This window comes from Chamaea fasciata, unplaced genomic scaffold, assembly GCF_029207755.1.
Source record: "Chamaea fasciata isolate MVZ Bird 193981 ecotype frontalis unplaced genomic scaffold, bChaFas1.0.hap1 SCAF_18, whole genome shotgun sequence".
Taxonomy (NCBI): domain Eukaryota; kingdom Metazoa; phylum Chordata; class Aves; order Passeriformes; family Sylviidae; genus Chamaea; species Chamaea fasciata.
This window is the reverse complement of record NW_027094103.1, coordinates 4,393,928-4,421,107: the sequence shown is the minus strand read 5'-3', so window position 1 is coordinate 4,421,107 and position 27,180 is coordinate 4,393,928. Positions and strand designations below refer to the sequence as shown.

General features: G+C 49.3%; 1 protein-coding gene across 5 annotated transcripts in view; it reads left to right on the top strand.

The window, feature by feature from the left end:
• TBX5 (T-box transcription factor 5) overlaps nt 1-5,269 on the top strand; it is a 42,801-nt gene extending 37,532 nt beyond the window's left edge. For all 5 annotated transcript variants that reach the window (XM_066199974.1, XM_066199972.1, XM_066199976.1 and 2 more), the window contains one exon: nt 4,602-5,269. In XM_066199974.1, coding sequence (XP_066056071.1) covers nt 4,602-5,179 — 578 coding nt within the window. In that variant the 3' untranslated portion in view covers nt 5,180-5,269. The remainder of the gene's footprint in view (nt 1-4,601) is intronic.
• Nucleotides 5,270-27,180: the final 21,911 nt, after the last annotated feature.

Here is a 27,180-nt window from a genome sequence, read left to right as displayed (position 1 = left end):
CCCAGCCTTGTTTTTTCACTCAAAGAATCTGTAGGACAAAAAAAGTCAGGCATGGGATGTCTCCTTGGAGGACACGCTGCTCATCCTGCTGATGTTTGGAGATGCCATGGGTTGGCCAAGGCTCGGGCTGTGCTGCAGCTGGAGAGATGCAGTGGAGGCCAGAGCGGGGTGGCTGTGGGACACTGAGGGGGAGGAAGGGACTCCCTGTGTGGGAAGGAGATGTTCAGGGAGCTGTTCAGCACCCGGCTCTTGCTGTGCAGCCACGCTGTCGTGGCACTGTAGTTTCATATCCCTGATGAGGAAAGGCTGAGGGAGCTGGGCCAGGACTAAGAGGAGACCCCATCAGTGTCTGTCGGTGTCTGCAGGGAGGGGCCAGGGGATGGACCAGGCTCTGCTCCACGGTGTCCAGTAACAGGACAACAGGCAGGAACTGGTACCTGGGAGATTCCACCTGAACATGAGGAAGGACTTCTTTCCTGTGACCAAGCACCAGCCAGGCTGCCCAGGAGGGTGTGGATTCTCCTCACTGGAGATATTCCAGAATTTTCTGGACACAATCCTGTGCCCTGTGCTCTGGGATGACGTTGCTGGATCTGGGAGGTTCAACCAGAGAACCCACTGCACTCCCTTCCAACCTGACCCATTCTGTGATCTCCCTCTCCTGTCAGAGGTGTCTCCTGTGCCTCTGCAGGGAGTGCCGGCAACTTGCTGCCTGTGGAAAAGATTCCAGCTTTGGGGGGTTGGATTGTCCCTGTTCCACAACCAACCCTGTTGTGTTCAATACAACACAGCCACATCACCAACAGCGCAATAGCTGGAATGGCTGGCGTGTCTCAGGTTCCACGTCCCAGGATTTAGGACTTATTTCCCTTTTAGAGATGTTCATTATGATTGAATCTGCCTTGTTCTTTGCTTCTTGGACAACCTCTGTCACTCTTGCACCCTGGTATTGGCTCTTCAGGCTGATGCCAGACCCACGCTGGAATCCAGCCTGGATTAAACAGCAGTCAGTGATAATCACCCATTGTGTCTCCCTCACAAAGTCAGGATGAACCTCCTGTAACGCCCTGGAATTGTGGGTGAGCTCTGAAACCCAAACAAGTCGTGTCCCATTCTCCATTGTCTTCCATCCCAGGGGGCTGAGTGCCATGTGTGGGGAAGGAGCTCTCCTGATTTACACCAGGGGGGAGAGGGAGGATCAGTGCACCCTGAAGTCCCAAGGCTTTCCATGTTTGCATTTCATTCTACGTGGCCCGAGTCTTGGAATTGGGAAAATTCCATTTAAAAAGCCATTTGCGTGGTATTTACAACCCAGCTGGAAGTAGTAAATACCGGAAATCTTGGAAGCGCTCATGCTCTCTCGCTCAGGCTCCTTCATGAGATAGCTCATCAAATTCCTTGTGAGGGAGCCAGTTTCCACCCCATTCTCCAGGCTCCGTTTTTCCTTGGATTCACTTCGGAGCAGCTTCTCCCTGGCGCTGGCAGCTCCCCCTGCTTGGCAGCTCCTCCTGCTTTAGAGGTCTGTGCAGCATCGAGGGGCTGCTCCCCAGAGCTGATCACCACCCCTGGCTTCCAAGAATAGCAACAACAGTGGGGAATGGCCAGGGTATCTCCCAGGATAGCCAACAACTCCCCTGAGGGCTCAGTGGCACCTGGAAATGGACAAGGAGCTGCTATCAGGGCACCAACATCAGGAATCAAACCCTGAGCAGGCAGTTACATATCTCTCATGTCCCACTTACATTGATAGCAGGAGGTAAGAGGACGTCCCGGGACAGGATTATGGCCTTGAGCTGCACTGCCCAGGCTCCAGAGCCCATGAGGATGAATTCAAACTGCAGCCTTTGGCATTGCACGAGAGACCTGTTTGTCTTGTGCTCCTTTTGTCATTGAAGGTGTCCCCTTACCACCCTAAAGCTGCTCCAGGCACCCCGGGGATGCCCTCCAGCTGCTCTGTGCTGGCTCTGATCTCCTCTGTGAGGAGCAGTGGGACAAGAGCAGAGAGCCTGGACAGCTGGAAACCCCTCAGGCAGCACCAGCTGAGGCTCTCTGGTCTGTACCATCCCACCTCAGGATGCACATGGACCATTCTCTTCCCTCTCTAGGCCTTTGAGTCTCCACAGATGGGAAAATCACTGGGAAGTGGGGCAGGAGGACAGGCAGAAGCTGTTAGGGCAGGCTGGAATCCTTTGTTTGTGCCTAGGTCCTGTCTGGAGATGGGAACAAGGTCCTTACACACCTTAAAATCCCTTTCCACATAAAACATCAGCAAACCTGGCACTAGAGGGACCAGCAGAGTGATCCTGAGAGCTTACAGAAGGACAGAGGCCATTTATGGGGTTTCCACTGAAGTCCTGGTTGGCTTTGTTTTTTCCTCTTCACCTGTGGTGGATTCTGGAAGTGGTTCTGTGACACTGCGGCTCTGCCCAGATGGGCTGTGGCGGGCAGTGAAATGTCTGGGCTAAACGGAAAAATCAGCAAGCTCAGGTTGTAAGTCAGGCAGTTTTACACCATTGAAAAACAGAGTTTGACTGGTTTGTGTTGTATATTTAAAAAAAATCAAAATAAAATAAACAGTCAAACCCCAAGCCAATGATTTCTGGTGCCAGCAGAGTGATGCGGTTTAATGCTGAAAACTTTATTAGCAGAACAATGCTGCATTTTACAAGACATTGTTTTTCCACCCCAGTGTTCTTATTACTCAGCGGTGGGTCAGGAATCCAAACTCTTTACACTGTCCATAAAAGCTCCAGCTCAGGCTGTCCTTCCAGATGTAGCTCATGTCATGGAGCTGGGATGAGGAGAGTGATCAGACCTGTGCCTCCAGCTTTTGGCTTTTGGGAGGCTCCATCCTTTCCCCTGCTCCTACAGAACCTGGGACCTGAGCTGGATTAAGGAAAATGACACATTCCTGCATCTCCTTGCTCATCGTTTCAGCTGGTTTTAAAAATGGCATGGAATTGCTCATTTACCTCATCCTGCTTCCCACCCCAATTTACAGGGAAGGCAGAGGAGAAACTTGGTTATCAGGGCTCTGCATTGCTGAGGTGAAGGAGCCCAGGCTTTGATAGTGTCAGGAAGAAAGAAATGGGACTGTGGCTTCCCAGCTGAGTTTATGCAATTACAGAGCTAAAGGCCACTGTCGGGAATGTCCCCACGGTGCCCCTCAGTACCTGCTCTTTGTGGGATTGTTGGACCAAGACGAACAGCAGCAGTTGTTCCAGCTGGACTTGGAACGCCCCTGGGTGGGAATAACGGGTTATTTTACATGCAGAGAGGGTGCAGCTTCCAGGAGTGCCCTCATGGCTGCTTAGAGCAATAAGCGTTATGTGCACGTGTGTGTTTAGAGGGAAAAAAAGATGCCTGCACTGCCCACCTGCCTCTCCTGAAGGTGTGACATCAGCATTCCCCTCGGAGATGCCTAGCAGCCCCCTCTGTGCCGCCTGTGGGGCAGATGCTCTCAGTCCTTTCTGTGCAACTGTTTGGGGTTTGTTTCCCCACTGTGTTTTGGGGGTGAAAAAAACTGCAGCTCAAAACACATCGGTTGAGAAAAATTGTAAAGGGTAACTTGTTCGAAATTTCTTTCAGATCTGAGCCCTCTTCAAAGGGTGCAGCCAGGACAGCTCTAACCAAGTGGGATGTTTTCCTGCCTGCACCAGAAATCTTGTTTTTGAAGCGGCAGCAAAGCTAATCCATGTCAGAACAGCTCCCCTTCCCTTGCCACGCTGTCCTTAAAATCTCTTGGTGAAGTGCTCATCCCTGGGATTTTTGCCATTCATTCCAGCAGAGCTGGATTTCATTTGATGACCCTGTGAATGAATAAATAAGTGCACATTCATTTATTCATTTGTCCTCACCCTGGAGATTTCACCTAAATTGTTTATCTCCTTTCCTCCGCTGGCTTGGGATGCTGCAGGAAACAAAGGGCTCTGCAAGATGTGCCTTGTTGTTTCTAGCTGTGAAATTTACTTTTCTCCTTTGTTCCCCTTGGCTCCAGCACACGGCCCTGTGTGGATTTATGTGCCCACAGCCCTGTGTGGATTTATGTGCCCAGCTGCCTTGGCACAGCTGAAGACTGGGACTGTCAAACTCCAAATCTGATTGTCCCAACCGTGCCATCACTCAGTGCTCTCTTGGGAGGATTTTTATTGTGATCTCCTTTTTTTTGTCTCTTTTTATCATGGAAACATTTTGTTGTAAAGAATTTGAGTTGACAGCATCAGCTCTGAGCCTCCTGGAGGGCAGTGGTAGCTGCAGAGGTCACAGGCAGATGTTATTCCTCAGGTAAAAGCGGCAGCAGGAAGGAGATGGGGAGCATGCAGAGGGATCACCGACAAGATAAACCTCAGGATCCCTCCAGCATCTTGATTTTCCTCCCAGAGCTCCTGGCGAACCCCTTCCCCACTCCAGCAGAGAGGGCCAAGTGCAAGGCTCGGTTTCCTCAGGATAGATTGAGATCAGTTCCAGGGCAATGATGGGGATTTCCCCCGAGGGGAGGGAAGTGTCAGATCATCCTCGGTGAAACCAGCAGTGCAGAGAGGGAGGTTCAGCTGCGGGCACATTACCCTTGGTGCCTTACCGGGACTTTTCTCTCCCAACAGACGAGGAGTGTTCCACCACCGAGCATCCCTACAAGAAGCCCTACATGGAAACCTCTCCGGCGGACGAGGACCCTTTCTACAGGTCCAGCTACCCGCAGCAGCAGGGACTGAACACGTCGTACAGGACTGAGTCGGCGCAGCGCCAGGCCTGCATGTACGCCAGCTCCGCGCCGCCCACGGAGCCCGTGCCCAGCCTGGAGGACATCAGCTGTAACACGTGGCCCAGCGTGCCCTCCTACAGCAGTTGCACAGTGTCTGCCATGCAGCCCATGGACAGGTTACCCTACCAGCATTTCTCGGCCCACTTCACCTCGGGGCCGCTCATGCCCCGCCTGGGCGGCGTGGCCAACCACACGTCGCCCCAAATCGCCGACGGCCACGGCATGTTCCAGCACCAAAGCTCTCACCAGCCCATCGTCAGGCAGTGCGGACCTCAAACGGGCATCCAGTCCCCTCCCAGCAGCCTCCAGCCGGCGGAATTCCTCTATTCCCACGGCGTGCCTCGAACCCTGTCGCCCCACCAGTACCACTCTGTGCACGGCGTGGGGATGGTGCCAGAGTGGAGCGAGAACAGCTAACCAGGGGGGCAGGGAAGTGCCAGAGCCACGGGAAAATCCGAGGGAAGGGGAGAAGGAAAAGGAAAATAACCCCCCTGTTGATAACAAAGCGTTTTTGCAAGACTCCCTGAAGGGAATGTTCACCGCTAGCACTCGAGAGGGACGGACACTGACTGAAACCACGGCTGGAAGCCGTCGGCCTCGGTGTGACTTGCCCTGACCCCCCTTTTGTTTTCTTTGGTCTCAAAAGAAAAGCCAAGAGCCCAGCACACTTCTGTCCCTCCACGGTCCCACCCAGTTTGTGTTGCTGCCGCCACCCTCATCCCCCCACCCCCGGCCCTTCTGCTCTTTTTGTTCTTCAAGGGACACCAAACTCCTGCTGCCTTTCTCACCACGGTCAGAATGCTTGAACGAGAACAATTAGGATGCTACTTTTTTTTTTTTTGGTGGTGTTGATGTTGACAATGTTATATAATAAATAATAATATATATTTTTTTTCTTTCCATTTTCTCAGAAAAAAAAAAGAGAAAAAGAAAAAGACACCGGTCCTTTATACCAAGGGTGGATTTTGGAGTGGTGTTTCATTTTTATTTTTTTTTAATTAGTGTTATCTTTACTTTTCAACAGAGAGAGGTACTGAGAACCCCCAAATAAATAAATCCAGTACCTAGGGTACTCAGGCATTATACCAAGAGTGAAATTACTCCTGCAGTGAGCAGTGTTTCCTTACAAATTCCCCAAATTTCTCTCCAGGAACCATTCCATAAACCATCCCCTCATCTCCTTTTCCACTTGTAATTCTCTCGTTCCTCTTCCCTTCCCATCTCCTGCTCTTTCCTGGTCCCTCAGCCATCTCTGACAGAAGCGTGGGGTTATTTCCAAGCTTGCAAATATCCCCAGCTTGAGTCCTGCTGGATTTTTAGCAGCGTGTGGAAAGCCAGGCTCTGAGCCAGCCGCCACAGGGGGAGAGGGGGGAGAGGATGCAGACACTGAGAGGAAAATGTTTGCTCACCAAAATGATGATGACGCTTGTTTGCAATCCCGGGCTTTCATTTTCTCCCGTGTTCCTTTGCTTCCTCTCCAAAAGAAAAAGAAAAAGAAAAAAGAAAAAAAAAAAAAAGGGATATCAGTCTGGGTGTGTGAAGTGAGATATTAAATAAATGTGTTTAAAAGAGGCAGAAAGTGATCATGAGAGGCTGGGAGTGGTGGAGGCAAAAAGAGAAGGAAAAGCAAATATGTGCAAGGAAAAATGTCTACTGCAGAATATTTCAGGTGTAAAATTTCCTGGTTCTATTTATTTATACGTGGGAGTTCCAATGACTCCAAGGACGTCACAAAAGCAGCTGATTCCAAGAGGTTCAAATTTTTATTGAAATGGAAGTTTGCTTTATTTTCTTCTTTTTTTTTTTCCTCTCCAAGCTGTGCACACTCTATATAATTTACATATATTTTTAATTAAAAGTAATTCTAATTAACTAAAGAGGTATACCTGCGTGTCAGCCACTGGGAATGGGGGTGGGAATATGTGGGAATTCTAATTTGGGACGGAATATAAACAAAAGCCATGGAGCTAAGGAGAAAAAAATAATCCCTACCTAGCTCTGATCTCCCATTTTTGTGTGACAATTTATGGCTCATAAATACGGCAAGGTGGCAAGGCAGTGCCCACCTATTTTTAATGTATTTTCACGTTTGGGGTGGTTTTACTTGATTTTTTTTTTTTTTTTTGCTTCTACTTGATGCCTATAATTGAATTTTTATTCATTTCTGCTGTAGCAGAGGAGGTGCAGCATCACAGGGGGGAAGTTGGGATGGGCTGAGCTCGAGCTGCGTTTGGGACTGTGGTACAACCGCCTGGGTCCCGCAGGGCCGTGCCCTCCTGGGGTCACTTTCCCATCAAGGCAGCCTGAAAAGTGACCTTGGTGGGTGCTGGGGTGGCACTGCGAAGCCCCAGTGAGGTGGAACTCCGCCCTGTTCCCAGGGGAGTGAGGCTGTTGGGGAGTGTTTGGCCCGGGGGAGGTGTGGGGTTGTGTCCCAGCCTCAGTGAAGGAGGGGAGATGCTTTGGGGAGCGGAAACCAGGTGGGGAAATCAGCTCCAGAGCAGTGAAGAGATTGCAGTCGGGAAGCCCAACAGAAAGGTTGGCTCCGTGGGGCTGCTGAGGCAGGATCACCTCAGCAAGGGCATGGAGGGAGCCAAAGAGCTGTCCCCAGCCTGGGGCAGGATCACCTCAGGAAGAGCATGGCCAGGCCCTGGGAAGGCGCTGAGGGTGTGTCCCCAGCCTGTCCCACGTGGCAGGGACACTGAGGGGCACCCTGCGAAGGCACAAAGAGGATCAGTAGGGCCACTCCACGAGAGTTATTCCCACCTTGCTGTCCCAAGGACGTGGGGCACGGGGTCTTCTTCTCCCAGCACTGCCTCCAATAAAACTTTCTTCTTTGGAATGTCTGCTTTTTACTGCCTCATGTTTGCGAAACATTTCACGGTTGTTGGGTCTGACACAGCCAAAATGTGTTGCTGGAGCTCACTCTGGGTATCAACAACATTTGTGGGCAGAAGGAGACTCAGGCACCACATGTGGGGCATGGCTGAGACCTCAATTCTTGCAAAGCTTTTTGTCTGTATGGAGCCACCCCCGGGGAACCACCCAAACGCTGCATTAAATCACACAGAACATGCAGGGCTCCAAGATTGATGAGTAAATTGCATTTTGAGTTAAGGAACACAACAATTACACCCTATTTAGCTGTCATCCACGTTGTGCTTTCCCAGCTTCGTTATCCCACTGCTGATCATGTCTTAATCTGACCCCCCATGGGGTGATTCCCATGTAATTACGTGGGCAGTGGTTACCCTGAAAGTAAAGAGGTCTCCCCAGAAATGCCTGCTAGGCAGCTCAAAGAGGATTAAGGAAAACTAAACTCCCATGGAAAATTACTTCTTAAGCGCTGGGAGGAAAGGCTCGAGCTCCCAGCTCCACTCATTCCCTCAGAGTTCCTCAGGTTTGGGTTTTCGGCTCCTCGGGGTTATGCTGAGATTCTGTGCTGGGTTTTGGGACTGGAAAAGCAGGCAGATCCCTGAGGATACAGCCTTGTGGGGCCACACTGGTATGAGGAGCAGGCAGGCCACCAGAACCATCACTTGTCACAGCAGTAAAATCTGGGATGAAGGCAAAGAAAAGGTGGGGGGAGGATCCAATACAGCCTTTTCCTCCTCTTTTGAAGGAGTTTGTCAACGTGGCATTTCCACGTGGCAATTCCATTTCCATGGGCAGGACTGGGGGGGGTCAGGATGCGGAAGGAAAAGGTGATCCCAGGCTGGATGTGGATGTGCCTGTTCTACCTCGAGCTTCTACTTTTTCCCCAAGTGGTCCAAAACAACACCAGGAGCTGTCAAGAAGAAGGTTGTCCTCTCCCTCTGATTGTGATTTTTTTTTTGTTCCGAAGAGCCTGATGTGATTTCTTTGATTTCTTTTCTTACGGATTCATTTCTTAGCCAAGAATAATAATGCTGACGATAACAACAAACAGCAAAATTCGGGGAAAAATTACATTTGCCAGTGGAGGAACTGGACAAAAGAAGTTGCAAAATTCATCTTATTCAGAGCTAAACTGGCAATTCTTCCCTGTGAGGGTGGGGGGGTCTGGCACAGGATTCCCAGGGAAGATGTGGCTGCCCCTGGATCCCTGGAAGTGTCCAAGGCCAGGTTGGTTGGGGCTTGGAGCAGCCCGGGGTGGTAGAAGGTGTCCCTGCCATGGCAAGGGTGGCACTGGATGGGCTTTAAGCTCCCTTCCCACACAAACCATTCCATGATTCTTTAATAAGAAGCCTCAAAACTTGAGGAAGACCATCCCAAAACAATCCTCTGGTGTTCTCCATAAACCCCATCAAGGCTGCTGGCGGTGGGCTGGACCTGGGCTGCTCCTGCCCCAGGCCTGGGGACAGGGATGATGGAACCAGAGTCCAGGAGAGCTGTTCCCGGGATGAGGGGGGAACTGGGCTCCAAAGGGAGCTCCAGAGTTTGAGGAGGGCTGCTGAGGTGGGGAGAGAAGGCAGTGGAGGCCCACCCTCGCCACGAGCAGGGAATTTGGTGAGGAAAGGAGCCGTGGAACATCACCAGGCAGAAGGCAAACAGGCCTTTAGGGATGAAGCAGAATAAACAGGAGCAGGCTGAGCGATTCCTCGGAGCACGAAACCCAACCTGTGCTGAGAGCACCTTTGAAAGGGGGAGCAGCAATTCCCAGGCTGTGGCCACAATGCTGTTTTTCCAGCTGCCTCCCTGGGCTGAAACACTCCCTGAACTCCTTGCCTGGTACCTGGGGAGGGTTTTGATGCCCTGAGAGGCACAGAGAGCTCTTTGTCTGCCCCTATCAATCACTCCATATTTCAGATTTCACCAGCCACGCTGCTGGGTGGGTTTGGGAGATGACTTTTCCCCACCAGCAGCCCCCAAACCTGCGCTGGTGAAGCTTTTCCTACAGGCAGGAATGCTTGGAAGGGGCAAAGTCACCCCTCTACTGCTCGGGCTGCTCCCACGGCAGAGCCAACCTCCCAAAAATCACTGTTGTGCCTCGAGGGCTGAGGGGAAAAAAGTATCCCAAAGCCTCAGGATTCTTGTCCATAAATCCAGCCCACAATATCATAGATTTTACAGTGCTGCCAACTCTGACAATTTTATGATGGCTCTCATGAGATTTGCAAAAGTGTGGTTTAGGTTTTTTTCTCTTAAAATTTCCAGCTCCTGGAGACCAGTGAATATTTGAGGCTCTCAAAGGATTCTGAGTCTTTCCCCCACTGCCCTGGTTTTGATTTTTATTTTTTTGATTTTAGAACATACTCATACATAAAGTTGAAATTTTACTGTAGATAAAAGTGAGGCTGAGAAGACATGACTTGGGGAGGTGGGGCTAGAACTCATCATGGGTCAAAAAATATTTAGCTTGGGAGTTTTTTTTTAAATTTGTTTGTTTGCTTTTTAAATTTATTTTTTCTCTGTTGAAGTCCATGCCTTTGCTGCAGTATTTTTGAGTAATAAAAATGACAAAGTTTGAGAAGAATGGCAAATGTTCAGAGAGTGGTTTGAATAAATTCCCACCCCCAAAGAGGAGCAATACTTTGTTCCCATTTGGATTTTACTCCTTCCAAATTTCCAAGGAAATTTCTCAACCTGAAGACATTCCAGAGGGATGTGTTTCACCTGAGCCCATCACACCCAGGGGCTCCAACATCTCCTACTTCCTTTTTTTTTGGTTGAAACAAATCCTCCAGACTCAGTGCGTGGTTCTGGCTGTGGAGTTTGGAGATTTGGTAAAGACTCAGCTACAGAAAAGTGGATTTAAAAGTGTTCCTGAGACAAATAAAGGCAAGAAATAAAGGTAGAGCAGCTTCCAGAGTCAATCAGAAGGGCTGGTTTGAACACCCTGGCTCAAGCTTCTCCTGGGAACACCTGGGAAAAGCCTTGGAGACAGTGCCAAGGTTTCCCACCAGCACCATTTGCACCTGGGTGAGCCTTCCCACCACAGGGAATAAAGGCAGAGGGAAGAGGAGGGTGAGGTTTTGAGGAGGTTTTGCATCAGCTCCTTGTACTGATTCTGCTGGGAACACACTTGAGCACAAGTGGGTAAGAGGAAAATAAGAGGATGTGGTGAGAATATGGGAATTGGTTGCTGTGGGTATCACCTGTGCACTGCTCTCACTCAGGGCTCTTTGCTTCTACTAGAGACCGAAGAAATGAGTTGTAACCTGCCTCGGGACAAAAATTGTTGCTTGAATTATGATCAGAAAGTTCTAAACTGGGAGGGGGGAAGAGGCAAACACCTGCAGCAGTGCACAGTGAGCCCTTTAACAGCAAAGGGCTGAGGGCTCGGGGGGTTCCTATGCCCATAATTGTGGTTTTGTCATGTAAGGTCAAACCTGATGATGATGATGATTATTACTGTTGTTATTATTGTGTTATATTGTATTACATTGTATTGTATTATTTTATCTTGATTATTAATTATTGTTGTTGTTGTTGTAATGATCTGCTGCTGCTCCTCTGTTTTGTGGGAGGTGCCATGTGGAGGATGCCTCTTGCAGCGTGTGCCTGTGCCCCCGTGGTGCTGTGGTGATAGCCCTGTCACCGACTCCTAAATGCATCAGTGTTTCACTTCAGCTTTTCCTCAGACCTGCACTGCCAGGAATCAGGGATTTGTTCACTGCCCCTGGGTCTTCCCATTCTCCTGGGAAGGCAATGAGATGGAATCCCAGTTCCTCTTTTCCTGCTCTTGGTGTGTGGAATTCTAATACCTCCTTTAAAATCCCATTCCTGGCTGGGTTTGTGCTCCTCCAGCTCAGGGTGCAGCTGATCTCTGCTCCATGGTTGGCTCCTGCTCCAGTTGTTCACCAGAACCCCCAGGTCCCGTTCTGCAGAGCTTCTTTCCAGCCCCAGCCTGAGCTGGTTTGTGGGATCGGCCATGCCAGAGGTAGGGCTTTGCCTTTGAGCTTTGGGGAGTTCTCCACTTCTTTGGGATCTGAGGAGCAGCTCTGCCTTCCAGTGCTTTTCTCCCTGAACTGGATGTCCTGTCCCATTATCACAGTCTTTGATAAATGAAGTTATTCCAAACCATTGGTGCCAATACTAAGCATTGAGGGATGCTCTTTGTAGCCAGCCACCGCCTGGAATTTTTGGCATCTGATGGCCCAGCCAGCTTTCTATTATCTGTCTACCCATCTCTACCTCATCAGTTTGGATATGGAGATCACTGCTAAAAGCAGTTTCTGACGTTCAGCAGAAACTCACACTGGGGAGTACCCCAGCATTTCCCGTCTCTGGACCACTGCACACCTGAGATGTCTGGGTGCAACTTCTTCATCAGAGCTTTTAATTAGAAAACAAGTGGCCCACCAACACCCAGGATGGCTTTTGTGGGGTACAACCTGGAGAAAGCAAGCCCAGCTGAAGCCTGGTTGGAAAGATGAGTAGAATGATGAATTTGGGGCTGTTCCAGCTGTGTTGGCTCCCCTGCCTGAGCTCAGTGCTGCCCGGGCAGGGAAGGAGGGGTAAATCCAGACTTGGAGAGCTTTTAACTGAAGGCAGGGGGTCCTGTGGATGGTCTGTGCTGCTGGGACAGTCTGGAGCTGCTCAGGGAGTCAGTCAGGAGAGCGGCTCTGCACAGACGCTTTACAGCCTTTACAATATTGATATTGGGGTGGTGCCAGTGGAGGTGACGATGACAAACCCAGGCTGGCACTGACTGCAGCCCTTGCCTACGTGGGGAGCAAAGAATAAATTCTGGTTTGGGACATTCCCAAGTGTCCTGCACTGGGGTTGTGTGGCCAAGCAGGGAGGCAGCGCCACCTCGTAGCTCCAGGTTGAGGCAACCTTGCACTGCTGGGTGACCTTCAAAACCTTCAAAAACACTTGCAAAGGGGAGTAAACACCACTGCTGGACCCGTGTGGGTCTCTGAGCTTTTTGGGTGTGTTTAACCAGCACCAAAACACTGCTTTTAGGCTTGCATGACATCATTTCTTCACTTACAAAGGAGCAGTTGTACTTTCCCCTCCATTTTTAAGCCAGTCACCTGACACAATAAATTGGGGGGTTTTTTTCAATGTAAAGCATCTCCTAGAAGAGGAAGCATAAGAGCTGCTTAATTTTTGGCATAAAATCTTGCTTCTGGCCACCCCAGCATCCCAACTTGTTGCTCAGTGGTAAAGAGTATTCAAAGAAGGAATAAAAGATGGGGAAGTCAGGAATCAAAAAGGGTCAACTCATTTTTAGCTGTGTTATAATATTAAATAATAATAAAAAAGAAACCTCAAGTACTTCCCCACTGTCTTGCAGACACTGGGGCTCAGTCTATGCCATTACTTGAAGGCTTTTACCCATAAGGAAGGGAGCTCTGGGTCTGAGCAGGATTGTCACCATCCCAGGACATTCCTGAGCCTGATAGGGGATTGTTTCTAAGGTTAGTTTGCTTGGATTTTTGTGCAATTGACACAGCTGTTAACAAAGCGCAGGAAAGTGACATGTCCTTCCTCACCTGGTCCTGGCAGCTTTTAGGGTTTTTAACAACTTGATCAGTTACTGATGGATGGGGCAGGACCCCCTTGGATCATTTGCTGGATCCTGCTCTTTCCAGGAGAGCAGAATTTCAGGACAGGTAACTTATGCCTGAGAGGTGCAGCAGGCTGGGATGGGACAGTAGCTAAATATAACCTAAATCAGGGCTTCATCTGGAGCCAAAGCTGGAGGGTTTGGGAGCCAGGAGAAGTTGAACAGGCACTATTTAAAGAATGAACTGGCTGGAGAAACTCTCCAGGCTCGATGGCATTTCACTGAGGACCCTCAACATTCATACTGAAATTCTTCTGGGCTTTTTGTTGAAGGTGGTTGAATTTTGCTTATGAAGGTCCCAAAAGACAACTGCAGTGGCCCATTTCTTTAGGAAATTAAGCTCCTCCTAGCTCTCTGCACCAACTGTTCCTCAGCCAGAAGGTTTTCTCCATCAGTCTTGTCCACAGTGGGGCTACTCCTGGGAATTCCAACAGGAATATTCTTTTAGGTTACAGATGGGCCCATGCAGAGCTAGGTTGGAGAAAAAAGTCATGTGGGGTTTTTTTAATTTATTTTTTTGTTTAATCCATCCTGATGAAGTTCAGTGTAGCACAAGTGCATTAATTGAATGCTGTGCTGTAGGGATCTGTTCTCCTTCAGGACAGAAGAGCGGGATAACAGAGGAATGAGTGATTTGTACATTAGGGATAAAAGGAGGCACAGCCATTGTCCAGACCTGGCTTGTGCAACTCGCTCGGGATTCCATCAAGGACATGATCCTTGCCTGGAGGAGAGGGATTAAATGGTAGGATAAAAGGAATAAAATGGCAAAGCCAGGACCCCCCGCCCCCCCAGACTCCAGTAAAAGACAAGCAAAGGCTGCTCTCTCCTCACACTTTGGAGTGACCCCAGCAGGGAGAGGCTCCCTTGAATCCCAACCTTTCCAAAGCACTCGTGGCAAGGAGCAGCTCCGTGGTGCCACGACCCTGAGCTGTCCCCTGCTCCCATGGCTGGTGCTGGTGCTGAAGGGGCTCTTTCTCAGTGTCACTGATGGCCGTGACCTTTATGTTCAGTCTGTGCCGGAGTTCACCCAGCTCCCCCTCCCCGGGGAGGAATCAGCCTGGGAGACCTGGCACTGCTCCCTCCCCGTCCACCTCGTGGCTTTCCCTGGGATGGAAAAATCCTCCAAGCTACCTGCCTCCCTTCCTTGAAGCCAAGGGGATGAGGGGAAATGGCAGAAAATCCTTTACATGGCTGTGACTTTTTTGAGACATAAAAGCTTCTCTTTGAGAGCAAATACTTTTTTTTCTTTTTTTTTCCACCCCCCCCCCCTTCTCCTTCTCGTGGCATTAGGGCTCAAGAAATTCCTTGGAAAATAATTTGTCAAGGCCCTGCCTGATCAAAGACATATATAAAAGGACCCTTTTTTTTCAAGGGGAAAAACTCCCCCTCCGAGCTCAGAATGAATTGGCAATTCATTTACCAACTGTCAGATAAAGTAGCTCAATCCCTATCACGTCTTTAGCTGGAGTTGTGGCCAGAAGGAAGCAATTCCCGGCCCACTGTGCGTCCATGTTTGGGGTATGTTAGTGATTAGAGTATTCCTGCCTGGGGGATGCAGAAAGATATGACTCAGATTCACAAAAGAGCCATAAATCTCCCTCCTTTTATTCAAAATGTGTGTTTTATAGCCATTTCCTGGCCAATTTCTGCCTCGGATAAATATGTAACATATCTGTGTGTGTATAGTTTTGTAGGGCTGAGTGTTGGGCTTCCTCTCAAGAGCCAACTGTCGGCTCACAACAGCAGAGAGCCACGCTCAAACTTTTCCTTTCGTTCCCAGAAAATTCCCTCGCTGAGCCTCAACTGCCTGTCCTGGTGGCACCTGCTCCTGTTCTCCTTGAGCTGTGGTCCCTGGAAAAGGACTTGGGTGGGACATAGGATCTGAAGGACCCCAAAAAAGTCATCCAGGCCCCAAGACAGGATCAGCCAGATGGGAAGGACAATGCAGAGCTGAAGGAAAAGGCAGGAGGAGATGGACAGCATGGCAGGAGAAGTCAAGGCAGGGATATTCCTCTGGTTAAACCCAGGCTGCACCAGCAGAAATACCCAACATCTTTAATTGTGTCATCTTCTGGCACCAATGGGCTGCAACCCTTCACTGGAACCAGCTGAAGTAGCTGAGAAATGCCCCCCAAGACCCATTTGCTCTTCATGTTTAGCCAGAGGATGAGTTCCAGGAAGAACAACAGGAACAACCGTTCTCCTGGAGAGCAACAGCGCTCAGCTCTCCATCGGTGTCCTGCTCTTCCAAGTCACGCAGAAAACTGATTCCCCTCCCTAAAAACAACAGGAAAACCCATCCTCTTTGCAGGAAAGCAGTAAATTTGGGGGTCTGGCATCGCTGGTACTTTATTTTTAGCTCTTCCTTCTAATCCTTTAAGCCTGTAGTTCCTTTCTGTTTCCTTTTCCCCTAAACCAGGAGCTGCAATCGCTTGGCCCCGGTTCAAAGTCTCAAAGCCAAGGGCAAAGCTCCCAGATCCCAGAGCAGTCTGCGAGGGGCCGAAGGTTTATCTCCTGGAGGGTTTGATCTGAAAGCTGCTGGAGTCGGTGGGAATCTCACCCCCAACCCTCAGGAGCTTTTTTTTTTTACCGTGCCCTCAAACATACCCAGCCTATCTGGCAGTACCCTGGGCGCGCGTGGTGTTTAAAAATAACACGTGTGGCTGCAACAGCCTCAAAACCTTTCCTAAACTTTGGCCCGAGGCTGGAATTGATCTCAGATACCCAGTGTGGTGCCTTGAGTGAAAGATGAACAAGAAAAACATGGACTGGGGATGATGGGAATTTCTCCTAAAGGCAGGTGGCAGAGGAAAATATCATTCCCTGGATTGAGATTTGTGTTGTAGCTGTGCTTTGGATGTTCTCCAGGGGGGAGGCACTGCCAGGGTGCTCTTTTTCTGCTCTTTGCTGCTTTTCAGTGATTTCTGGAGGATTCACATTGCGAGTTTATCTCCTTCCATGAGCCATTCTCACCAGGTGAATAATCCCATGGCTCTCAGTGCCAGGAGATGTCGATTCTTTTGAATTACCTCTCTCTGCATCAGGCACTGCTGGTCCTGGGGTCATTTATCAGCAGGGAAAAGAACTTCTGGAGATCCCCAAATGCTGGGTTTGGTAATTCCCTACCTGAGGTGACCCTTTGATTTCAAACAAGGAGCCAGCAGATCTGAAACCTTCCCCACAAGTGTCTTTCAGCTCTGCCCGCGGCTTTCAGCTGAATTTATTTTTTTTTCTCCTCGTGGTATCTCCATTTCAGGCCCCCTCATGTAAACATTTCGAAGCACATGCTGGTTTTAACAATGATTCATCCTATTAAAGTCCAAGTGGCTCCTCACAGGATGCTTTCCAGAACTAGGCAATAGATATATAAAGGGCAGGGACCGTGACTTCCCTGGGCTATCTCAAGTGCCTGATACTTCAGACACAACAGGCTCGGCTGCAGAGGAGCTGGGCTCTCTATTAAAGCTGCTTAGAAATAGGATTTATAGAGTTGTTGGTTTGGTTTTGGTTTTCTCCTCTAGGAAATCCTCTTTGTTCAAACATCCTAAAGAGGCTCAGATTATTGGGGTTTCGGGCAGCTCCAGGGATGTTTCAGAGCAGGGGTCTGATGTAAGAGAAGGGCAGGGGGATGTGACTTTGTGCCCAGCAGGGTTTTATTATCAGCCAGAAAACGAAAGAGTCAAGTTGAGAAATGACAATTTTCCAGCTTCTGACCCAAACATTTGGTCTTCAATAGACACAACACAGAAAAGGGGTTTTTCCCCCAAATTTGTGCACTTACTGTGCTTTACACGGCTGGGGAGGGACGTGGCTGGTCCCAGCTGGGTACGGGAATTTGGGAAGCTCCTGGCTCTGCCTGGGCGCCACGTGCAGCCCTGGAGAAGGTCCCTGGCTGTGTTCAAGCACTTCAAATGTCACTGGGTGGTGGCCTGTGTGCCCAGAGGGCTCTGTGACCCTGGCTGGGACAGCTCAGGTGCTGCCACAGGGATGTGCCAGCACATCCCAGAGCTGTGAGGGTTCTCCAGGAGCCTCTGGAGACAGGGAAAGGCCGGGGAGGATGGGCGAGGAGCATCCTTGGATTGGATCTTGATTTGTTTTTGTGAAAGACTATCAGAGCTCCCTGGCAATGGAGTTTTATTGAGATCACCTTGTGTATTTAGGCAGAGAAGCTCAGGGAATTTTGGGGGATGTTTCTGGGAAGTTTTCCAAGCACCCACGACCTTCACTGCCCGTCCCCTCAGCTGGCTGGACCTCAGCCAGCCCTGCATGGCTTTGTCAGGCTGCTGCTATGCCTGAACTCTTCCCAAAAATAGAAATTAAAAATGCTTTCATTGATATTTTTAAAAAAATTATTTTTTTACAAGCTGAAGTGGAGCAGGCCTTTTACAAACAGTGTGTTTTTCATGAGACACTTAAAAGCCAAACAAAAAAAAAAAAGTTGTCCAGAAATGAAGCTATGACAAAATTAATCTTTTTCATTACAAGATGATTCAATGCAGAGAAGTGTTTTACTTCTTTAGTGATTTATCAGCTGTCTTCAAATAGACCAGGTAATTTAAGTTAAAAAATTATCATTCTGTTGAAAAATCACTTTTCTTTTTCCTGGAGAAAAAAAAAAACTCTTTCAAGAAGAAAAGCTTTCTCTGAGTACCAGGGAAGTGCTCCTGGAGATGTTGTTGAGGCAGGGAAAAGAAGTGAAGTGAGCTGACTTTGTATATTCATATAAAGTATTTTAAGGTGTCTATAAAATATTTTTTAATCTGCTTGATCAGTGGCCAACCAAACACAGAGGTAGAGATACCAGCATGATATTTTTGAGGGGAGTTTCTAACTCATCTGATATTTATAAAAAGGATCTTTGGACCCTTGAGACTTCTGCAAAAAGCAAATTGATAGCAGGACATTACCAGGGAGAAAAGAGAAAATCCAAAAGCCCTGAGCATGACCAGGCAGTTGCTTTGGGGAAAAAAAAAAAAAAAAGAAAAAGAACCAAAACAATAATAGAATTTCCAGGAAAAGCCTCAAGATGCTCCTGGTGAGCTGGAGTGAGGGAACACCTGGGGAAGATTGATTAAGAGACAGCCAATGTGTGCCTGTGATTTATGAGGAGTGGGCCTGGCTTTAGTAGGAGTTTTTGGGAGATATTGCTGCTATGGTGCAGGACAGAAAGCTCCTGGATGCAATCGAGTTCCCAGACTGTCAAACATCACTTGATAAGGTTCCATCAGGGAGATTATTCACTCAGAGAGGGGGAAACAGAGCAAGAGGTCAAAGAAGCTGTGGGGCAGAAACCTGCTTGGAGAATTCTCTCTGTGCATCCGACTCAATATAAACACGTGTGTAAAAATATAAATGTATCTATACCTATCTCCATCTGTCTGTCCATCTGATTATTTACCTAAAGCAGTCACTCCTGCTCCTCCTTCCTGGCAGCAAGGAGCTGTGCTTGAATCCCTAAGATTATTTTAGGGATTCACTCCCAGGAGGACCCTTTGGACTTGAGTTTTGAGCAGGGTTTGTTTGTTTGTTTTTGTGGGTGGTTTTTTGGGGTTTTTTGTTGGGTTGGTTTTTTTTTGGGGGGGTGGGGGTTGTGGTTTTTTGGGGGTTTTTTTGCACCCCTGTGTGTTGGATGGTGGAGCTGGGATCAGGGGGTGCTGTTTGGAGATGCAGAGATCCATCCCTGCTCTTTTAAGTGCTTACACTGTGGTCAAGGCACCGAATTCCCCTTTTTAAGATGTGATGAATAACCAGGCCGTGCCTGAAGGATGGTTAAATGAGTACACAGTGTTTTCCAGCTGGATAAAGACAGGCAGCAGATAAGAGAAGTTGATAACTTTGGCTTTTGGGAGTGATCAATGGCCTCAAGATAGGCCTTTATAAATGTTGGCAAAATGAAGGATTTTGAGCATCCCTGGAGCTTGCAATGCCTGAGAGTCTGGAATGTGCAGCCTTTCAAATGGATCAGCGGAGTTTTCTGTAACGTAATCTCTGGCTTTATTTGTTTTCATGCCATTTGGAACTCTCTGGGGAATCAGAGCGGCTGGGCTGCGTTCCCTGTCCTTTGATAAGGTTGTATCTTTTGGAATTTCACTTTTGGAGGTGGAGGCTTGAGAGGTGTGTCCAGAAGGGAGTGAGGCAGAGACCGGCAGCTTTAGGGACTCTGCTCTTACTCCACACCAGGTACCTGCTGCTTCCTCCTGCTCTGCTCCCCAGAGCCTGAACAATGAGAGCTCTTTGATTCCTGATCAATAATCGCTCTTTTTGGCACAAAAATGGGCACTTCTGAAGCCATCCAGTGAGACACCAGAATGGTTTTTAGGTCATATTGAAAAACCAGGCTGCTAGGACAAAAGAGAAAGGAGGAAGGCCTAAGGCTGCCTCGTAAATCTCAGAAATCTTTTGGTGCCTTCAGCTGTAAAGCTGCAATGGGATAAAAACCACAGCCAGCAGAAGAATATGGGGCATTGCTTCCCTGGAGCAAGGAATCAGCTGGGAACTTAGGCCAGATACAGTTGTGGCATCACCTTGGCCGGCCAAAAAACCCCTGAGCCTGCCTTGGTTTGTGGTTGTGAGGGAGGATCTCACTGCCCCATGAACTGGGGCAACCGGGGTAAGTCCACTTCCAAAGTGTTCTCTTTGATGGGGACACCTAAACCCCCAAACTGAAGTTTTTCCATTTAGGAACAGACTCCACATGGTCAACAGCCCATACTCCCATTGGGAAGGTCCAAAGCCAGTGGGACCCTTAGGAAAAAAGGGAATTCCAGACAAAACGCTTCCCTGGCAGCACAGTCAGATGGTGGAGGCAGTTGCCAAGAAGGTCATGAAGGTCTCATGTGCTTTAAAGGGCCAGTTAGACATTTTTATGGGAAAAAAAACTGCATGTGGGGATCTCACAGGGAAAGGAGGGGAATGTGATGCAGGAAGTGGGAACAGGGATGTGTTTTGGGGCTCACAGCTCTTTTTGAGAACTGCCACCTGTGATCTGTGTCCTGACCTTCTTCATCCCAACCTGAAAGGGGCTTTTCCAGCAAATTCCCGCCCTGGTTTGGTTCATGTGAAGCTGTCTTGGATCAGTTCCTGGGAGGAGCAGGCCCAGGTGGAGCAGAGGCCATGAGCTTTTCTGGGGGAACATCCCAGGGAGCTGCACCCTGTACTTGCATCCAGCTCCTGCATTTTCCTACAAGCACCATAATCATCAACCTGCAGGAAAAGAGTCTAAACCCTCAAAATGTACCTGGGAGCCTTTGCCTTGCGTGTCCCAGGATTTGGAGTGTTCTCCCAGGGCAGAACGGGAATGGCTGCTGTGTGACCCCATCCGCACAGACGCTTTCCTTGAAAATTAACTATCTGAGCCAAAAACAGCCCAGGGAGCGAACTCTGCCTCCGAGAGAGATGTGAGGTTCTTGCACTCGGGGCTGTGGGAGTCCTTGGCATCTAATTTTAGCAATTCAAAATGTAGGCCTCAAATTTAAGCGACTCATCCAGGCCTTTTTTTAATAAACATGTGCCCTTCAGCTGCTGGAGGCTCCACAGGTCAGCAGAAAACACAGAGGGAGCATGTGGTGCTTGTAGGGATGCCCCAGCGGTGCAGAACAATGCTCTGGCTCTGGGTGAGGACAGGGAGCTGGCACACACTAACATTTCTGCTCGGAGCCTCTCCTGTGCCGAGACAGAAAGATAAACAGAAATGGGAAACAGTGGCTGCAGCGACACAAACACAGCTTCTCCTCTGATATTTGCTCTTGGGGGTGGTTGCATTCCTTCAAAGCAGAGAGCGAGTCAGCAACAAGACAATAATAATCACAGCAACAATAAAAAGCCGTGTCCACTCGGGCTGTTTCCTAAATCCTGCTCTGGCAGGGGCCGTGTGCTGCCTGCCCCTGGTGCTGCAGCCCTGCTGGGAAGCGATAAGGAGACACAACCTCCTGCACTTGAAAGTGCACTCGAAATAGAAAGAGAGATAGAGCTCTACAAGAGGAACCCGAGCGGCCTCAGGCTTCCCCCAGGCCTGGCTGGGGGCTCCAACAGCCCCTTGGAGCAAACGGAGAGCAAATTCTCTGCTGTCTTTGATGGACAGAGGGTCAATGTGCTTCTCAAAGAGTGGGACAGCTCTGCCTTCACCAAACTCGCCGGGACTGAGGCCGCAGGGACCATGGGCAGAGGCAGGCTTGGCGCCCTTTGGGCCAGGCCTCCCTTTCAGTTTAGGTGTAAGGAAGCTCTGGCCTTAGCCGTGCTGGAAAAATGATGGTTATGTACAGAATACACAGAAGGAATTGTTCCCTGTGAGGGTGGGGGGGCCCTGGCACAGAGAAGCTCTGGCTGCCCCTGGATCCCTGGAAGTGTCCAGGGCCAGGCTGGATGGGGCTTAGAGCAACCTGAGATAGTGGAAGGTGTCCCTGCCCGTGGCAGGGAGTGGAATGAGATGGGCTTTAAGGTCCTTGCCAACCCAAACCATTCTATGGATTCTTTAGCAGAAGGTTCCATGGATCATCCAGGTGTGGTGATAAACTCCTCTTCCTGTTTGGAAAGCAGGAGCTGTGGGTGGCTTTTGGGTCATCACCTGTGGCCCCTCTTGGGCTCTGTTGCTTTTTCTTACTGTTCATTCCAGATGACAAACCCCTTCCCAAGCAGCACCTAGAGAGACTGGCAAGCCCGCTGCAGGATGGGGCAGGGAACTTTTCCAGCAGGTGTGGCTTTGCAGGCTCTTTACTTTCCCTGCACTTGCTGAGGTACTCAGGGGAGGGGAAAGAGCCCCTGTGAAGCCAAAACCTTTGCCCACAGACCAGCAAAACCCCATAATACTGAACATCAAACATTTCTTTTGACCTCAAGGGAACATCCAGACCTCGGCCATGGGATAGGATGCCATCATGGTGTGTCTGCAACAAATTTCAAACCAGCTTTGCTGTTGGGCATGTGCTGAGCATCAACTTTAGCTTGATGTTCTGAGAGGTGCCTTCCCCAGAACTGCTCTCAGGCTGGGTGTGGCTCGCTCTCCCAGCGCTTTTTCATTTTCCAGCAGTGAATTGAGTTCTGCACCTGCTCAGCTGTTTTCCAGAGGTGAATCCAGGAGCTCAGTAGCTACATGAGGATATCTAATTCCCTTTTTCCACCCTGCTCCCACATGTGCTCCTGCCCTCCAAAGCAAACAGCAGCAGGCAACAGCAGCACTGCTTTCCATGAATTGTTTTGCTCTGTTTTCGAAGAAGAGACCGGGGAAACTCTGTGGAAACTTTCTCGCTGGCCCAAGTGAGTTGAGAGAAAGAAAAACATTGCTCCAGAGTCAAAACTGAAATGAGTTTTGGTTTTTTTTGTGTTCAAAGATGAACAGGAAAGGCAATTCATGAGGGAAAAGGGAAGGGCTGCTGTAGAAACCACAAAAAAGCTTTCGAGGACCTGGCTCCAATCCTGCTGTGCTTGGATGAGCTGTGGTTCACAACCTGGATGTCACCAAGAGTCAGGCACGATCAGCTGCTCTGCAAAACAGAAAACGGGGGGACGTGGAAGGGGTTCTATAGGTAAAATTCACCGTTGGATGGGGCAGCAAAGAGGCAGCTGCTGTTTGATCAGAATTACTTCAGTCTGCAGCTGAGCTTCTTAAATCCCTGCTACAATCCGAGCCTTGTTCTTCCTCTTGCACCCCGCCAAGGATCAAAGACAGGCGAATAAAATAAAAGGAAGTGGTTGAAATGGTCTTGAAAGAGGAAATTCTTGTCTAATTCCAGGACATGGCAGAGGCTGTGTGTTCTGCATGGGGAACATCTCATCTCCCAGGCCTGGAAAAGCCATTGGCAGTTTTGAATCTAGAACTAAAGACTTCCTCCCCTCTGGCCCCAGAGAGGAAGAAAAAAGAGGAGTGCTTTTGTGCATGGAAAGCGTGGCTGGTTGCACGGGAGGAATCCTGTCCTGGCTGTTTGGGAGGCAGGACGTCAGCCTCGGGAGGCCAAGAGTTTAGTTTGGAAAAGCGAGTGTCACGTTTCTCATCTGCAGCACATGGATGTGCTTCACCTCCCTCTCCTCCTCCAGCCTCCTCCTCTTTTGTGCCTTTCCTGCCAGGGTGCTCCCAGCCCTCCTGGTGGCCCTGTCCCCAGCCCTGGGGCACAGTGTCACTGTTGTCCCTGTTGGCAGCAAAGCTCCTGGCACAGGAGGGTGAAGCTGGAGGCTGCTTTCCTCTTCTCAGCCTCATCATGGAGCTTCCCCGCTGGAAAACCTTGGCCTCTCCAGTTTCCCACACTTCAGCTCATCCGCTCCTTCGCTGAGTTTCCAGAGTGCTTTGTGGGAAGCCAAAACACCTGCTCTGTGAACTCAGCTCCTGGAGGAAAGTTGGCACAGTTGTCCTTCCTGGACTGGAATGATGATTTTGTTTTTAAATTGCAGGTAGATGGGATTCCTTCTGTCTCTCCTGAAGCACCTGGAACTCTGCTTCAGGAACTATCTCGGCTGTGCCAGCTTGTGCCCTGGCTCCCTGAACGTGCCGCCTCCCAGCCAACATTCCCATCCTGCTCGCAGGAGGTGCCAATGTCACTCCCAGAGCTCTGCTCTTCCTGCTGGATGAGGAACTGCATCACTTGGCTCTGCCAGCTCTTATTCCTGCCTCATCCAACTGTGTGAAGTCAGGCCAGGAGTCTGATCTGGAATTAGGGAACGACAGCGAGGACTTAATCTGGTGTACAATTAGTGGTCAAGACTCAGCTCCCGAGACACAGGGGAGGAGAGGCAGCTCCTGCTATTTTCCTTTTCAGCAACAGCCCAATAATTCCCTAAATCCACACTTTGGATCACTCTGCTATCCTTTTGGAAAGGGGAACAAAAATAACATCACTAAGCCCGCTGCAGCCCCTTGAAGTGGACTCAAATGGAAATAAAAGCCCTTTGTGGAGTGAGCTTTGGATGGATTTTTCCCTGAGCGTCCAAAAATTCCTTGGAAAGACCATGTGGGCCAAAGGCCAGGGTCTGGGCTGTGTACCTGTGCTCTGTCCAGATGGAGGAGAAATAGAACAGATGCACCAAGATGAAGAGAAGGTTTCAGAGTGTTTTCAGAGCCTCCTGTTCACCGAAAGGGCTGGAAAGTGATTTAGAAAATGAATCCTTTGAACATGAGGAAAAAATTGTCTTGGACAGAGCTACCCGTGCCCTTCCAAGCTTCCAGAGGTGGGGAAATGTTATTTGCCTGCAAGGAACTCAACCCAACCTCTCCCTTGGGTCAGCTGCCTCCTTGTGAGAGCCTGGAGTGGGAGGAGACAAACACAGGGGAAGTTGAATGAAGCTCTTAAACTATCTGGCCTCCCTCTAATGGAGGTTAAAGTTGGCAATGCCTTGGTGGGGTTTTTTCCCTATGACTTTGTCCAAATGTCCAAGGAGATCTGAGGTTGCACTGCTCTCCCAGGTTCAGGAGTGAGGGGCAAAAGGAAGGAAAATTCTTTGGGAAATACACGTGGATAAAGGAAAAGGAAAACGCTGCACTTCCTGTCCCATCTTACACAAGGGAAGGAAACCAGCACCTCTCTGGCCACAGCTTCAGTGGGGCTTCAGCTCCTGAAAAGCAGCTGCTGTGGGCTCTGGATGTGAAAATCAGACTCCATCCCTCTTCTCAATTTTTTAGATATCATTGTCTTTCCACTGCAAAGAGAGAAATTAAAAAAAAAAACAAAACAGGGATTCATGTTGGGTTTTTTTCTACTCTATTAAGTGTGGGCACAGCAAAAGGAAAATCAGGCCTGCAGACAAGTATCGGCAATGATTTCCATGGAAACCTGGGGTTTTTAACAGCTCTGGAGACTGATGGGGATGTATGTTCACTAAAGGTGAAGTTCTGGCAGCTGGAGCTAGTGCTGAAACCACTGGATCGAACATGGAAATCAACGTGGGACTAATGTTGAGCCTGATGGAAAAATGTGGGGCTCACAGTGAAATACTTGCAGGCCAGACAAGCAATTCAGGTAATTTAATAATAATAATAATAACAATAATATGGAAGAAATTTGACCGAGAATAACCAGTCTCAGATCTATGGACGCCAGAGCCTGCTTTCTGTTTATAATGTTGCTTTACAACCTCCTGGCAGCATTCCTGACCCTGAAGTGGTGTTCAATTCCTTTCCCACTGAAGGCCTGTGTATTCCACCACTGTGGGCTGCTTTGGGGCAGCAGGGAACTGGGCTGGACGTGGCCAGGAACCACATAGGATGAGAAAAGCAGAACTGACAAGTGTAAAAATCTGGATTCGCAGAGTCCAGTGATGTATTTGAGCTGCAGCAAGTTGTCAAATACAGCAAGGACTGAATTGATCCAGCCCCAGGCCTTTGTTGTGGAAGACGGGGAAGTTCCTCACTTCCATGAAGGAGACCCCGAGGAAGAGACACTGAGGTTTAAGATCTTGTGTCATATTGAGTCTCTCATTTTTGCTGTGATTCATCTCTCTGGATTTAGGGACTTTACCCTTCACTTTCAGCTCACTATAAACGTGTAAATTGGTGTACAGCTGAACCTGTGAAAAGAAGTGCAAACATCTGTCGCCACTGATATTACCCAAGGGTTTCTAGGCTTGGATGTCTGATGAGGAAAGATCTGTGCCTTGGATGTGGAGCTGGAAGCAACAGTTAGACAGAAAAAGGAGTGGCTGCCATGGAGAAAGGGCACAGGGAAGAACAGGAGAGATGTTGCTGCTGTTCAGTGGGGCAGAGCTGTGGGTTTGTAAGTCAGGACTTGGTGCAGCCATTCCTGGTCTCTCCCCTGGGGCTGGGTTTGGCTGCAGCATCTCCTGAAGTCTCTGGAACATCACCCCTGCAGTGGGGGTTCTGATGTTGTTACTGGTGTGTGGATGTGACCGGGTTGAGGGAGCTGGAGCTGCAATTCAACCCTGTCTCACCTTGTCCTGGACTTCCCAGGCCAGCAGTGAACCTGAGGACTGCACTTCTGCCCCCAGGGATCCAGAGAGCCTGGCGTGGATGGGCTCAGCCCCTTAGCCCAGCTGGGGTGACTGGTGGCCTGTGCTAAAGAAAAAGGCTGGAACAAACCCTGAGTGTGATGTGACCTCACAGGGAACAGAGAGAAAACCCCTCAGTAGATGCAGAGCGGTGGGAGAGTCACGCATGGAAGTTCTGTGCCTGAAAAACTGTCCGTCTTCAGCTGTCATCCACTTGAATAAAGGCAGGATGGAGAGGGAACAGCTTTCCTTACCTTCACAGACCATCGCTGCTGCAACAGCACTGCAGCAAAACCAGCTCAGTGTGCAGAGAGGGAGAGAAAGCTGTCTCTTCAGAGAGACAAGCAGACAGACAAACAGCCAGCCAGCCAGCTTCTCCTCTGTTCTGTGCAAAGAACTCCAAAACTATTAAAGGAGCTGTTTGTAACCAGGAACAGAACCAAACCGCTGGCGGAGCTCCCCGTGAAAGATTCCCCGTTCAATCCTGGCTGGCATTTCAACAGGAACAGCTCCTCCTCAGCAGTGTCAGGGTTAAACACTCCCAGCATGTGTGCAATTGCAGAAATGCCCCGAGAAGAACCAAGGAAATATTTCCATCTTAAACTGCGATAAGGAGTGAAAATGTGCAACCAGTTCCATATGGTGGCTGCAAGGCCCGAGCCAAGCGGAAAAGCCGCCGAGGCTGCCAACCCCTAAGAACTTACAAGCCTGATAAATGGGTGCCTTGCTTTGGGAAAGCCAGAGACAAAGTCACACTAGAAAGGAGAAAACAGAAGAAAAGTGAGGAGTCTTTAAAAAAAAAATAAAATAAAGCCAAGTCTTCCCCATTTGTCTTGTCGGCTGGCAGCAAGAATTTCTGGAAATGTTTTACACGTCAAAGATTTAACCAAGCTGGGATGTTTGTGGACAAGCCCTTATAGGCAATGAATAAATAAATCAGGAAAAGAGTCCATCTCCTGCTTTACAAAAATGATCCTGGCCTGAGACAGCTGCA